The 15355-nt window shown below is 42.7% G+C and overlaps 1 protein-coding gene across 3 annotated transcripts in view; it reads left to right on the top strand.

Annotated features, from left to right (window-relative positions):
- The window catches only part of LEMD2 (LEM domain nuclear envelope protein 2), a 159701-nt gene that overhangs the window by 63828 nt on the left and 80518 nt on the right, over positions 1-15355 (top strand). For 2 of the 3 annotated variants that reach the window (XM_044288141.1, XM_044288140.1), the window contains one exon: positions 4465-4540. The exons of the other annotated variant lie outside the window; for it this stretch is intronic. In XM_044288141.1, the coding sequence (XP_044144076.1) occupies positions 4465-4540 (76 nt within the window). The remainder of the gene's footprint in view (positions 1-4464; positions 4541-15355) is intronic. 3 annotated transcript variants of the gene reach the window in all.

The following is a 15355-nucleotide window of genomic DNA, read 5'->3' as shown; positions in this document are numbered from 1 at the left end:
AGTCAGTTTTGCACATTATACTGACGGTTGATACCCCTTACTTCTTAATCAGACAATTAATAAAGACATTATTATTTTGTTTTAGCGCCTATCCCCATGTTATTTGCAAATGCCAACTTTGTATAAAAAAATGGGAAAAGTTGTCTTTTGCCGAGATATTTATCTCACCCAGCATGGGTATATGTAAAATGACACCCCAAAACACATTGCCCAACTTCTCCTGGGTACGACGATACCACATGTGTGACACTTTTTTGCAGCCTAGGTGGGCAAAGGGGCCCACATTCCAAAGTGCACCTTTCGGATTTCACAGGCCATTTTTTACAGATTTTGATTTCAAAGTACTTTGCACGCATTTGGGCCCCTAAAATGCCAGGGCAGTATAACTACCCCACAAGTGACCCCATTTTGGAAAGAAGACACCCCAAGGTATTTCATGATGGGCATAGGGAGTTCATGGAAGTTTACATTTTTTGTCACAAGTTAGTGGAATATGAGACTTTGTAAGAAAAAAAATCATCATTTTCCGCTAACTTGTGACAAAAAAATAAAAAGTTCTATGAACTCACTATGCCCATCAGCGAATACCTTAGGGCAGGGATCTCAAACTGCGGCCCTCCAGCTGTTGCAAAACTACAAATCCCAGCATGCCCGGGCAGCCTACAGGTATCAGCCTACAGCAGGGCATTGTGGGAGTTGTAGTTTTGCAACAGCTGGAGGGCCGCAGTTTGAGATGCCTGCCTTAGGGTGTCTACTTTCCTAAATGGGGTCATTTGTGGGGGTTTTCTACTGGCTGGGTATTGTAGAACCTCAGGAAACATGACAGGTGCTCAGAAAGTCAGAGCTGCTTCAAAAAGCGGAAATTCACATTTTTGTACCATAGATTGTAAACGCTATAACTTTTACTCAAACCATTTTTTTTTACCCAAACGTTTTTTGTCAAAGACATTTAGAACAATAAATTTAGCAAAAAAATTATATATAGATGTCGGGTTTTTTTTGAAAAATTTTACAACTGAAAGTGAAAAATGTTATTTTTATTGCAAAAATTTTGTAAAATTTCGATTAATAACAAAAAAAAGGTAAAAATGTCAGCAGCAATGAAATACCACCAAATGAAAGCTATATTAGTGAGAAGAAAAGGAGGTAAAATTCATTTAGGTGGTAAGTTGTATGACCGAGCAATAAACAGTGAAAGTAGTGTAGTGCAGAAGTGTAAAAAGTGGTCTGGTCATTAAGGGTGTTTAAGCTAGGGGGGCTGAGGTGGTTAATAACTAAACCCATAGAACTGAGGCAGAAATGCTTTTTTTTCCCACTACATTGTATATTGTATTAAATGCCATTAGAAAGTACAAGTTGTCCCGTAAAAAAAACTAGGCTTCGTACATCTATGTGTAAAGTGATGGAAGCAAATAGGTATTCGAAGTGGACAGTACCGTCTAGCAAATTACCTAAGTTGTTGCAAAATGGCTTGAGGACAAAAAAGTGAAGATAATGGAATGGCCTAAAATTTCTGGGCAGAACTGAAAAAGCATATGCGAACAAGAAGGCCTGCAGTCGGTTACCTCAGTTGTGCTTACAGAAATGGGCCAAAATTCCAGCAACTTGTGGAAGACTACTCAAAAAATATTTAACCCAAGTTAGGCAATTTAAAAGCAATGCTACCAAATACCAATCGCATGCAAACTTCTAAGTCAATTAATATGTGAAGAAAGTAAATTGTCTATCATGGTTTACCGTATTTATCATATTTCACCTTCTTGAAATATTATAGGGATTCCACCTAACCTTAGGAAGGGAATGTGTACTAGAATTAAATGTCGGGAATTGTGAAAAGCTGAGTTTTAATGAATGTTATCCAATAAAACATCTATATAGTGCCACCTACATTTTTTTTTTTTTTTGTCTTGCTCACTGAGAAGGCCGCACATGCTCCATTTCATCCTTTAACTGTCTCCTGAGTTATGGACACTCCTCCTTAGCTGTAGGAGAAAAGACACTCCCTTTAAGCTACCAGGATGGGGAGATCTCTGGATCCATGTGATGTACAGTGTTAGTTTTAGATTTTTTAGAAAGATGGTCATATACTATATGATGTCTGATTATTCATGACATAAACCAGTGATGGTGAACCTTTTACAGACCGAGTGCCCAAACTGTAACCCAAAACCCACTTATTTATCGCAAAGTGTCAACACTGCAATTCAATATGAATACCAATATAGTATATCTTCCATGTACTTTATCATTTAGCTATAATATCCTGCCTACATTCAGTGCGCTGCCTGCGCTGTTCATAGTGCGCCCTGCGCTGATGAATGGCAGGAAAAGTCTATGGCATATTGGTACACCTTAGACTTTTCCCATGGTGCGGGTGCCCACAGAGAGGGCTTTGAGTGCCGCCTCTGGCACCCATGCCATAGGTTCGCCACCACTGGCATAACCCCTTTAAGGCTACATTCACATATGTGCTAAGGTAATCCAGTAGTCGGTTCCAGCAGAGGCTATGCCAGATAACGCCAGGGACCCCCAGATCCCCATTGGCTATTATAGTGGTGATTTCTGGCTATTCTGTATACTGTAAATTCCAGTAATCCCTGTTTCTCTGCTGAAACAGACTACCAGAGTTGGTTGCCACATATGTAAACCTTTCCTTCAGCTGCCCATACACATTAGATAAATGTAGGCTGACCTCACTGATGTGTCAGACATGCGCCATCATTCTTGTTGTAGGTGAAATGAGGTAGCGGGTTAACGCCCCTGAGAACACAGGTATGTGCTTGTTGAAATTCAACATGCAGATTTGGTTTGTCTAGCAGCAGCTTAGGCTACTTTCACATTTGCGTTCGGGGCTCCGCTTGTGAGTTCCGTTTAAAGGCTCTCACAAGCGGCCCCGAACGGATCCGTCCAGCCCTAATGCATTCTGAGTCGATGCGGATCCGCTCAGAATGCATCAGTCTGGCAGCGTTTGGGCTCCGCTCCGCTCAGCAGGCAGACACCTGAACGCTGCTTGCAGCGTTCAGGTGTCTGCCTGGCCGTGCCGAGGCAAACGGATCCGTCCAGACTTACAATGGAAGTCAATGCGGGCGGATCCGTTTGAATTTGACACTATGTGGCTCAATTTTCCAACTGATCCGTCCCCCATTGACTTTCAATGTAAAGTCTGGACGGATCCTTTCACACTTCGAATTTTTTTTTACAATATAATGCAGACGGATCCGTTCTGAACGGATCCATCGTCTGCATTATATGAGCGGATCCGTCTCAGACGGATCCGCTCTGAACGCAAATGTGAAAGTAGCCTTAGGGCTCTTTCACACTTGCGTTGTCCGGATCCGTCGTGTACTCCACTTGCCGGAATTACACGTCGGATCCGGAAAAACGCAAGTGAACTGAAAGCATTTGAAGGCGGATCAGTCTTCAAAATGCGTTCAGTGTTACTATGGCAGCCAGGACGCTAGTAAAGTCCTGGTTGCCATAGTAGTAGTGGGGAGCGGGGGAGCAGTATACTTACCGTCCGTGCGGCTCCCGGGGAGCTCCAGAATGACGTCAGAGCGCCCCATGCGCATGGATGACGTGCCATGCGATCACGTCATCCATGCGTATGGGGCGCCCTGACGTCACTCTGAAGCTCCCCGGGAGCCGCACAGACGGTAAGTATACTGCTCCCCACTACACTTTACCATGGCTGCCAGGACTTTAGCGTCCCGGCAGCCATGGTAACCATTCAGAAAAAGCTAAACGTCGGATCCGGCAATGTGCCAAAACGACGTTTAGCTTAAGGCCGATCCAGATTAATGCCTTTCAATGGGCATTAATTCCGGATCCGGCCTTGCGGCAAGTGTTCAGGATTTTTGGCCGGGGCAAAAAGCGCAGCATGCTGCGGTATTTTCTCCGGCCAAAAAACGTTCCGGTCCTGAACTGAAGACATCCTGATGCATCCTGAACGGATTTCACTCCATTCAGAATGCATTAGGATAATCCTGATCAGGATTCTTCCGGCATAGAGCCCTGACTACGGAACTCTATGCCGGAAGAAAAGAACGCAAGTGTGAAAGAGCCCTTAGTATACTCTCTATTAAGCATACATGCACATGTATGGGGGGTTTCGGGCTCAGTAGTGGTCGACCAGACAAGCAGTCACCCAACAGCTGTGGAGCATGTATGTCCAGCTTTAAAATCTGAAATGGAAATTTGCAAGACCAGAAGATTACACATTAAAGAGAATCTTTTTTTTTTGAGAAACTACCTTGAGTATAAAAAAAACAATTATACAAAAATTATAGTAGCAAATTTTGTGTAAAGATTTTATTTTGAGTTATCTATTTTCCTATGATAGACCTTTAGTCCCGAATATCAGTTTCTATCAAGGCCATGTTAATTTCTACTTACTTTTATGGATATAAGTTTACTTTATTTGTTTCTTTCCATTTCTTTATTAAATTTCATTCTTTATTCCTACAGTTTTGCAAAGCTAAGCAAAAGGAAATTACACTCCGAATCTTGTCAGAATTGTATGATTTTTTGTCCTTACAGGCAGGTACGTGTTTATTATTAAAAAGTACTTGTTTTAATGTATCATAGCAGTATAGAGAAGTTCTGCTACAAATCTGTTATCTGCTTTAGAAGAACACTGATACCAAAATGTGTTAATATATCAGCCTGTATGTAAATCTGTGTGATTTTTTTATTTTCTTTAAAAAATGCGTGGATGGTTTTCTGGATATGATTTAAATATCTCAAACAACCCTTACATGTTTAGAGCCATGATATTTTCACTCCTGTTTATTTACGAACAGTAGCATGACCACTGCAGCCAATCACTATCCACAGTTCTCTACAGCTGAGGACAGCTATTGACTGCAGAAGTGATGTGCCATATACAAACATGTTACCCCGGCTGTTTTTAAGCAGCAGCAGCAGCAGAAGTACCAGACCAGCACAGTAGAGAATGGAGCTGGAGAAATGAATAGCTGGAGTATTTCTTGTTTTCTTGTTTTGAGCAATTGTACGGGTTGTACACAATTTTAACCCCTTAAAGGGAATCTGTCACCTGCTTTTACCATTTTAAGCTGGCACCATCGCTATGTTCACTAAAGTACCTTTTTTCCAGGAGTCTTCTTTTTACTTTATTTCGTTTTGTAGTTTTGATATAAAAACTCTTTTATGTTATGCTAATGAGGCCCCAAGGTGCCCAGAGGGGCGTTTTTTTTTTTTTCACTCTCCGGTGCCCAGTGACGCCCCCCTGCAGTGCCCAAGAAGGCCTCCTGATGCTCAAATAACCTCCCACAGCCTGGCAAACGGTTCCGCAGTACCGCCTGCGTGATCATCAACCTCCTGAGGGCAACAGCCTCAAAAGTCTCACTGGGCATGCGCCGAGCCCAGTGATGTAACCTGAGCGCTGTTGCCCTCAGGAGGTTGATGATCGCGTAGGCCGCAGGCGGTACTGCGCCTGCGCAAGTTTTCTGGCCGCAGACAGGAAGAAGGACGGGGCATTTCTATAAGGTAGACTATCACGTGGGGAGGGGGCGGAACAGTTTGCCGGGCTGTGGGAGGTTATTTGAGCATCAGGAGGCGTTCTTGGGCACTGCAGAGGGGCGTCACTGGGCACCGGAGAGTGAAAAAAAACACCCCTCTGGGCTCCATGGAGCCTCATTAGCATAACTTAAAAAGTGCTTTTATATCAAAACTACAAAACGAAATAAAGTAAAAAGAAAACTCCTGGAAAAAAGGTACTTTAGTGAACATAGCGATGGTACCAGCTTAAAATGGTAAAAGCAGGTGACAGAGTCCCTTTAAGGACCCGTGCAGCTGGACGTGTCTTAAGAACCAGCGCCGCAAGGTCTGCTGGGTTCTGGGAGGGGATTGTTGGTGAATCTGAGTGCGATGCTGGTCTTACTGGCCATCCGTTTATTTTATTTTTTTAGAAGAGAGATATATATGTGTGTGTCCTTTTATTACACCATATGCAACATTTCAGCTCATCTCATTGGAGCTCATGGTAATTATTGCCAAATAAAATAAATTTTCAGTAACCATGATTATTAAGAAAAGATATAAATAAAATGTAATACAATCTCATGTTTTAGTCTCCAATCAATAACCCTTAAGAATCCGTAACTAGACTCATGTGTATACTTAATACATGTGTGATATTAGAAAATACATATTTGTGTTAAAATAATACACATTAAAAATGTAATGATCGTGGGGCCCTCACCCTATTTGTCCGGACTCCATGTGGCTAAAGTACGGCGTATCATAAGTACAACTGCATCTGCGTCGACACAGTGTAAGGCCCCTTTCACACAGGTGAGTTTTCCTCATGGGTGCAATGCATGAGGTGAACACATTGCACCCGCACTGAATCTGGACCCATTCATTTCTATGCGGCTGTGCACATGAGCAGTGATTTTCACGCATCACTTGTGCGTTGCGTGAAAATCGCAGCAAGCTCTATATTGAAGAAGTGAATGGGGCTGCGTGAAAATCACAAGCAAGTGCGGATGCGGTGCGATTTTCACACACGATTGCTAGGAGACGATTGGGATGGGGACCCAATCTTTCTTTATTATTTTCCCCTTATAACATGGTTATAAGGGAAAATAATAGCATTCTTAATACAGAATGCTAAGTAAATTTTTCTAAATTTTCTCCCAGGTCCTCAAAGAAGAAGAGAGAAGACAAGACGGGCTGCGCCAACAAGTGGATGAGGGGAGTTTAATTAATTATTTGGTTTTTTTTAACCCCTCCATCCCTAATTTACTTAGCATTCTGTATTAAGAATGCTATTATTTTCCCTTATAACCATGTTATAAGGGAAAATAATAAAAATCTACATAACACCAAACCCAAACTTCTGTGAAGAAGTTCGGGTCTGCGTACCAAACATGCCGATTTTTCTCGCGTGCGTGCAAAACGCATTAAAATGCTTTGCACTTGCTGGGAAAAATTTTGCATTTTCCTGCAACGTACGCGCATCCTTTCCCGCATGTCACCCACAACGCCCATGTGAAAGAGGCCTAAGTCCCGCGAGATCATGGCATCGTTCATGTGCTTGCGCAAGCGGAGCGGTGCAATGTCACTCGGAGACTACAATTAAGTTTGCTATTGTTAAATCCTACACTGCGTATGTCCGTACGGCATCCATGTATTCAACGGGTAGCCATTGCTACCAGGTAAACAACTGGTTCTGTGAATAGTAACAGGCGATGTTTTTCAAGGGATTAGTAACATAAATCACTATGTAGGGTCTGGATGCTACGGGAAGGCTCCCGGTCACAAGTTAACTTAGGATCCGTGCCTTAACCCATTAGGGGCTGCAGATGGGGGCACGCTAGTGTCACCACCTCATGCATCCCTATGTCCACAAGTGAAAGTGAGTACAGGAAAAATTGGGCATTGTCCAAATTGATTCCAAGAGGGGTAAGGATATCCTCCCTCGGTGGAGGATCCTTCTCCCCCCCTCCTCCCCCCAGGTCATTGAAAAGGAAGACTGGAGGCACATTCAAATGTCACCTTCCCTTCAAGTCGAACTGAGGGAAAAATCAAGGACTATCCATAGGAACATAGGCACAGTGGTTAACAGGTTAAGCAAACGTTGTAAGTAATATTAGACTAAACAAATCTTGTTATAAACCCACATGGAGGATCTCATAATGGGTGGTGTCTTCACGATCATTCTCTATAGTTTCTTTTCAAATTTTCCTAGGATAAAACAGAAAAATTAAGAATAAAGAATGGAAAGAGCACAGGTCTTATTCCTACAACACAGGAGATATCGGAGCGCATCCAGAGGGCCACAGCAGCTATAGCACCCTAAAGTCCACATTAAGTCCCTTTTGTTTCAATGTTTGTAAATGGTATATCCAATAAAGTTCCCGTTTTGTAGATAAAGCTATCCTGTCATCTCCGTGTCTGGGCATGGCAACCTGATCTATAACTCTAAAGCGTAAGTCCCTCTCTGTGTTTTGCCTCTATGAAATGTTTAGACACTGGCAAATCTAGTTTCTTTTCCTGGATGCTATACCTATGTTGGTTAAGCCTGGTCTTAACATCCCATGTGGTTTCCCCAACATAGTAGAGGTGGCATGGGCATTCAAGTAGGTAAATAACGTATGATGAATCGCATGTTAGGTAATGTTTAATCCTGATCTCCGCTCCTGTATCTGGATGTGCAAAGGTGGGACCTCTCAACAATTAGTATGCAATTTACACAGTTATGGCAGGGGTAACTACCCGTTCTAGTGGAACCAAAATATGAACGGATTGTGTGTGTGTGTTTTGTGCCTATATCCGCTCGGACTAATTGGTCTTTAATATTCTGGGTGCGTCGAAAGAACATGAGGTGGCCCACTGAAATCTGGAATCTGCCTGAAGTTGCTCCCCAAGAACGGCCAATGTTTTTTGAGGACATCACCTATTTTAGTACTTATAGGTGTGTAACAGGGGACAAACGGTATAGGTTTTGTTCGTACTGTCTGAGTTTTATCATTTTTTAAAAGGGTGTCCCTAGAGAGGGGGCGAACCTTATCCATGCACATCTGTATTCATTTTCACGGGTAACCCCTCTTGGAAAATGTATTTCCCATCTCAAATAATCTGTCCTCTAGATTCCCTCTGTCCTTGACTATTTTTTTTCACCCTAAACAATTGGCTAAAGGCTAATGACTTTAACATGGCTTTAGGATGATTGCTATTGTATCTCAGCAGTGTATTTCTATCTGTTGCTTTTACAAATAAGTCCGTATAAAGTTGGCAACCTACTCTCTTTACAGTCACATCTAGGAACTGGATCTCACTATATGATGATACAAGTGTAAATTTGACCTCAGGGTCTATGTTATTCAAAAATTTGCCAAAATCAACCAAATCTGATTCTGTGGCGGTCTATAGTAGGAAGACATAATCTATGTAACGCCACCACCTCAGGATGTGCCTAAAGTGGTGGCTCACATAGACGTGTGTCTCCTCCATGTGTGCCATAAAAATATTAGCGTAATTTGGCGCTACATTTGATCCTATTGTGGTCCCACGCAGTTGTATATAAAAATCATCTTGAAACTGAAAATAATTGCAGGTAAGTATTAGATCGAGCAATGAAATCAAGTTTTTTACCGGTATTAGTATATGCAGTATTGGCTAGACAATCCTTAATCGATCTTAGGGCTGTAGAGTGGCAAATTGAGGTATAAAGGCTAACTACATCAAAATATGTTAAAATCACATGCTCCGGAAGTTCAATTTATTCTATTAAATAAAAAAAATGGGTGGTATCTCGTACATATGATTTTATTAACAAATGGAGATAATATTTTATCCAAAAAGATTGCCATTTGTCAACAAAGGGACTCAATTCCCGAGACTATTGGACGTTCCGGTTGGGCTTCAAGGGATTTATGTATTTTAGGCAACAAATAAAAAACGGGAGTCTGAGGACGATCCACATAAAGGAATGTATAAAGCTTTTCATCAATGATCCTTTTTTCTTTTGCCTGGTCGAAGATGCGTCGGATAAGTCTCAAAATATCAAATTTAGGATCACCAGGTAGTTTGCGGTACACATTCGTATTGCTCAACTGTCAGATGATTTTTTTTCTATGTAATCAGTAGTGATCATAACTACCACCGCCTCGCCCTTATCGGCCGGTCTGATGGTCAGTTGAAAATTTTTCCGTAACTCTTGTAAAGCTTTGCATTCTATTGTGGATATTAGAGTTGTTGTGATACCAAATTTTTTATTCGGTTTTGATACCATTAAAAAGTATTGCGATACTCGATACCACACGAAAAACATAAACCAAAAAAGCCATGTGCATTCCGCATTTTAAAAAATGGTGAATCGCGCTGTTTTTATTTATTTTTTCTGTTACGGCGTTCACCGCATAGATTTTTTAAAATATTTTAATAGTTTGGACTTTTCTGACGTGGCGATATCTAATATGTTTATTATTTATACATTTGATATGTGAAATTGGGAAAAGAGGGTAATTCATACTTAATATTTTGGTGTGTTTTTTTTAAAACTTTTTTTATTTGTTTATTATTTTTTTAACACTATTTATTTAACTCCTTAAGGACTTAGGACGTACCGGCACGCCATGTTTACTTAGTCCTTAAGGACCCATGACGTACCGGTACGTCCTAACTTTAAAACTACATTGCGGCTGGGGTTAATCGGAACAGGATGTCCGCTGAAATCATTCAGCGGGCATCCGGGCACAACGCCCCCGCATCGGTGATCGCAGCAAGCCGCAGGTCAATTGCGGCTTTACCTGAGGTTTGCAGCAGCGATCGGCGGTGCCATCAGGTCCCCATGCTGCTGGAGGGGGGACCTGACGGCATGGAAGGCAGCGCGATGCCTTCATTAGGTATTAACGCTGCCTTCTCACAGGCCGGAAGCTGTATGAGTAATACACACAGTATTACTCATACAGCCAATGCATTTCAATACAGAAGTATTGGAATGCATTGTAAAGGGGATAAGACCCCCAAATGTTCAAGTCCCAAAGTGGGACAAAAAATAAAGTTGGAAAAATGATTATTATTTTTTTTTGCTTCAAAAATGATATTGTGTATAACTTGCATTAAAAAAAACAGATACATATTAGGTATCGCCGCATCCGTATCGACCGGCTCTATAAAAATATCACATGACCTCAGATGAACACGCTAAAAAAATAAAAACTGTGCTAAGTAAACAATTTTTTTGTCACTTTGCATCACAAAAAGTGTAATAGCAAGCGATCAAACGCACCACAAAATAGTGCCAATAAAACAGTCATCGCAAAAATCATACCCTACCCAAGGTAATCGCCCAAAAACTGAAAAAATTATGGAAACACTAAAACATGATTTATTTATTTTTTGCTTTAAAAATGAAATCATTGTGTAAAACTTACATAAATAAAAATAAATAGGTATGGCAGCGTCGGTGACAACCTGGTCTATAAAAATATCAAATTTCTAACCTGTCAGACGAATGTTGTAAATAACAAAAAATAAAAACTGTGCCAAAACAGCCATTTCTTGTTACCTTGCCTCACAAAAAGTGTAATATAGAGCAACCAAAAATCCTATGTACCCTAAACTAGTACCAACAATACTGCCACCCTATCCTGTATGTTTCTAAAATGGGGTCACTTTTTTGGAGTTTCTACTCTAGGGTGCATCAGGGGGGCTTCAAATGGGACATGGTGTAAAAAAAAAAAAACAGTCCAGCAAAACCTGCCTTCCAAAAACTGTATGGCATTCCTTTCCTTCTGCGCCCTGCCGTGTGACCTTACAGCGGTTTACGACCACATATGGGGTGTTTCTGTAAACTACAGAATCAGGGCCATAAATATTGAGTTTGGTTTGGCTGTTAACACTTGCTTTGTAACAGGAAAAAAATTATTAAAATGGAAAATCTGCCAAAAATGTGAAATTTTGAAATTGTAGCTCTATTTTCCATTAATTCTTGTGGAACACCTAAAGGGTTAACAAAGTTTGTAAATACCTTGAGGGGTGTAGTTTATAGAATGGGGTCATTTTTGAGTGGTTTCTATTTATGTAAGCCTCGCAAAGTGACTTTAGAACTGAACTGTTCCCTAAAAATTGGGTTTTTGAAAATTTCTGAAAAATTTCAAGATTTGCTTCTAAACTTCTAAGCCTCGTAACATCCCCAAAAAATAAAATATTGCCAAAATGGTCCAAACATGAAGTAGACATATGGGGAATGTAAAGTAATAACTATTTTTGGAGTTATTACTATGTATTATAGAAGTAGAGAAATTGAAACTTGGAAATTTGCTATATTTTTGTAAATTTTTTATAAATAAAAATATATTTTTTTTACTTCATTTTACCAGTGTCATGAAGTACAATATGTGACGAAAAAACTGTCTCAGAATGGCCTGGATAAGTCAAAGCGTTTTAAAGTTATCACCACTTAACGTGACACTGGTCAGATTTGCAAAATATGGCCAAGTCCTTAAGGTGAAATAGTGCTGAGTCCTTAAGGGGTTAATAACTCTTTCCCCCCTTAGGAGCTAGATCCTGGGATTTTTTTCACCCCTTGTCCTATTCACCATGATGGAGCTCTATCAGGGTGAATAGGACTTCACACTGTCCCTGCTGCTCTGTGCTCTGTGCACACAGCATCATTAGTAGCGTCCTGGCTGCCATGTTAACCGATCAGAGCCCCAGGATTACACTGCTGGGGCTCCGATCAGAAGCTGCCACTGCACCACCAATGAGGGGGAGGGGAAGGGACCCTGTGGCCACTGCCACCAATGATTTTAATTCTGGGGGGGTTGAGAGGGGCTGGCGCACTGTACCACCAATAATTTTAAGGGGGGGGGGGGGCGCACTGCGCCACCAATGATAATTGCCCCTTAATACAGGAGGCGGGTACTGGCAGATCAGCGGCAGTTAACCCCTCAGGTGCCGCACCTGAGGGATTAACTGTCGCTGCTCGCAGCTCCCTGTCAGGGGCAGGGTGCCGGTAATGCGATTCTGCTGCCGGCACCCACCTCCTGTATTATGTGTTAAAGTCTACTTTTCCTGGGTCCAGACTTTAAGTATTAGGCTACACAGAGCGGCACCCAGCGATGTCCCAGCATCTACTATTAGTCCTGGGCGCCGCTCCGTTCACCCGCTGTGCCCCATTACTGTCTCCTTCTGCTCCATATGCTAATTACTATCGGAGCAATGGGGAGTAGACATCAGCTTCTCTAGTGGGCGTTCCTTCTACCTGGCTGTAGCGCTGTCCAATCGCAGCGCAGGGAGAAGGAACGCCCACTAGTGAAGCTGATGTCTCCTCCCCATCGCTCCGAGGAGCCCATATGAGGATCCTCATTTGGGCCAGATCCTGCCCAGGTGCGCCCTTCATCCTCTTATGGGTCAGATCCTGCCCAGGTGCGCCCTGCATCCTCTTATGGGTCAGATCCTGCCCAGGTGCGCCCTGCATCCTCATATGGGCCAGATCCTGCCCAGGTGCGCCCTGCATCCTCATCTTAAAAAGACCCCTGCCTTTACCTGCTTCAGTTTGTTGTTTCCTGTCCTCGGGATCGCATGGAAGCCGCTCCTGCTATGTCAGGGGTTGATGGATCACACGGCCTAAATAATATTGCTCCATTCGGGAGGGCCGTGCAGAGGTCGGGGGTCCGGATCATTCCCATGTCCTTCCATGAAGGCAGCCCCGTGCTTGCGTTCCCCTGCTCACTCATCGCGTGGAACGAGGGATCATGCGCACAGGCCGGATGTTCCGTTACCAGGCCTCGGCGTCACTTGCAGTTGCGGGTGATGTCAGAGGCCGGGAGCATGGAGTACGGCGTTTCCAGCATCGCAGAGTGCATAGCATGTTGGCTTCTCTGGAAGCTCCTGAGTTCCGCAAGCCTGTGGATCCTGCTGCCCAGAGCCAGGTAAGCCTCCTTCCTGTCTGACTACCGACCCTGCTTGAAGGGGGGGGGGGGGGGCACATTATTATATCCCTCACTGGTGAGGAGCTGTAAAAGAGTCTCCCTGGTTAAAGCCCTAAAAAGTTATTATTACCTTACAGGGCAGGGACACCAGCACCAAAAGATCTGCCGAGGATTCATTAACTGGGAAGAAATGTGCAATATGTAGAAAATCCCTAGCATCCAATTTAAAGAAAACGTTATGTCCTTGATGCACGAACTAAATAGATTCTGAGGAGTCACCCTCTTTCCTTGAATCTACCGGAAGGAGAGGTTAAATCAGCAATTGACACAAGGCTACCGCCGTGTTCTCCTCAGCCCTCTACCTCACAAAGATCACAGATGTCAGACCTTCAGTTGGAGCCTGACTGATGAGGGAGAGATATCATCACTAGGAGAATCTGAATCCTCCGATGATAATTCAGGGAAGCCCCTTTGTAGCCCAGAGGATACGGAAAAGTTATTAAAACCATCAGGGCTACAATGAAAATAGAGGAAGTTAAAGAGCCTCAGCCCATCCAGGACAGAATGTTCCAGGGGCTGGGAGAGAAGAAACGGAAGGTCTTTCCTGTACATTATAACATTAAAATGTTGATTAATAAAGAATTGAAAGATCTAGAGAAAAATGATGTAATTCCCATCCTTTAAGAGCAAATATCCGTTTGCTGAGGAGGACTCAGTACTGTGGGAAAAAACTCCTAGGATTGATGCGCCTGTCGCTCGCATATCTAAGAAAACTTCTCTCCCTTTTGAGGACATGGGCCTTTTAAAAGACCCCATGGATAAGAAATGCCAAGGTCTCGTAAAACGTGCATGGGAAACAACCACAGCCATACTAAGACCCAGTTTAGCTGCCACCTGTTCCTCGAGATCCCTGTCAGTCTGGTTAATACAGCTGGAAGAACACTTGGAGGCAGGAACTCTAAGGGAAGAAATGCTAGCCTCAATACCCATCTTAAAGCAGGCTTGTAACTTCTTGTCAGATGCATCCGCAGACCTGGTGAAACTCTCCGTCAGATCCTCAGCCCTCTCCAATTCCACAAGAGCTATATGGCTCAGATCTTGATCTGGTGATGCCAGTTCAAAAAGTCGGCTATGCTCTATTCCGTGTCAGGGGGATAGGCTATTCAGGTCAGTCCTTGAAGACATCTTGGCTAAAGCATCAGACAAGAAAAAAGGATTCCCTTCGGAGTCAAAATTCTATCAGCACCGCCGATCCTTTTGAAATCAAAGGAAAGCTAAACCAGACCAAAAAAGGAAAGACAATCCTCCAGAGGAAGAGGGGAAGGGTTTTCTATTCAACCCTAAATCCACTTCAAAACCTGGCCAATGACGCTAGGCTTCAAGTAGGTGGCAGGTTAAAAATGTTCTCTACTGCCTGAGAAGAGATTTCATCCTCCCCATGGGTTATAAATACCATATGCATGGGGTACAAACTAGAATTCGACACGCCTACACCCGATTTTTTCACCGTCAACAGGCCATTAAAAAGATCAGAAAAACAGCAAGACTTAGAGACAGAGATATTATCTCTCCTAATAAAAAGGCGTAATTGTTCCAGTCACGAGATACCAGGAAAGGCGAGGATTTTATTCTCCCACATTCCTTATTCAAAAGCCAAACAGGTCCTTCAGACTAATAATCATTTTAAGGAAACTAAACAAATACATGACCTACAAAAGATTTAAAATGGAATCGATCAGATCCACAGTGAATCTCCTATCTCGCAACTGTTGCATGGTAACTATAGACTTCTCGGATGCTTATTACCACGTTCCCATACACAGAGCATACCAAAAGTACCTCAGGATTGCAATACTCCTAGGAGGTCAGGAGTACCACTTTCAGTTCCAGGCACTCCCTTTCGGGCTATCATCAGCCCCAAGAATATTTTCGAAAATATAGTCCATATCTAG

The sequence above is a fragment of the Bufo gargarizans genome, chromosome 3, assembly GCF_014858855.1.
Source record: "Bufo gargarizans isolate SCDJY-AF-19 chromosome 3, ASM1485885v1, whole genome shotgun sequence".
Classification (NCBI taxonomy): domain Eukaryota; kingdom Metazoa; phylum Chordata; class Amphibia; order Anura; family Bufonidae; genus Bufo; species Bufo gargarizans.
Note: the sequence above shows the minus strand (reverse complement) of the source record. Positions and strands in the feature narration are given on the sequence as shown.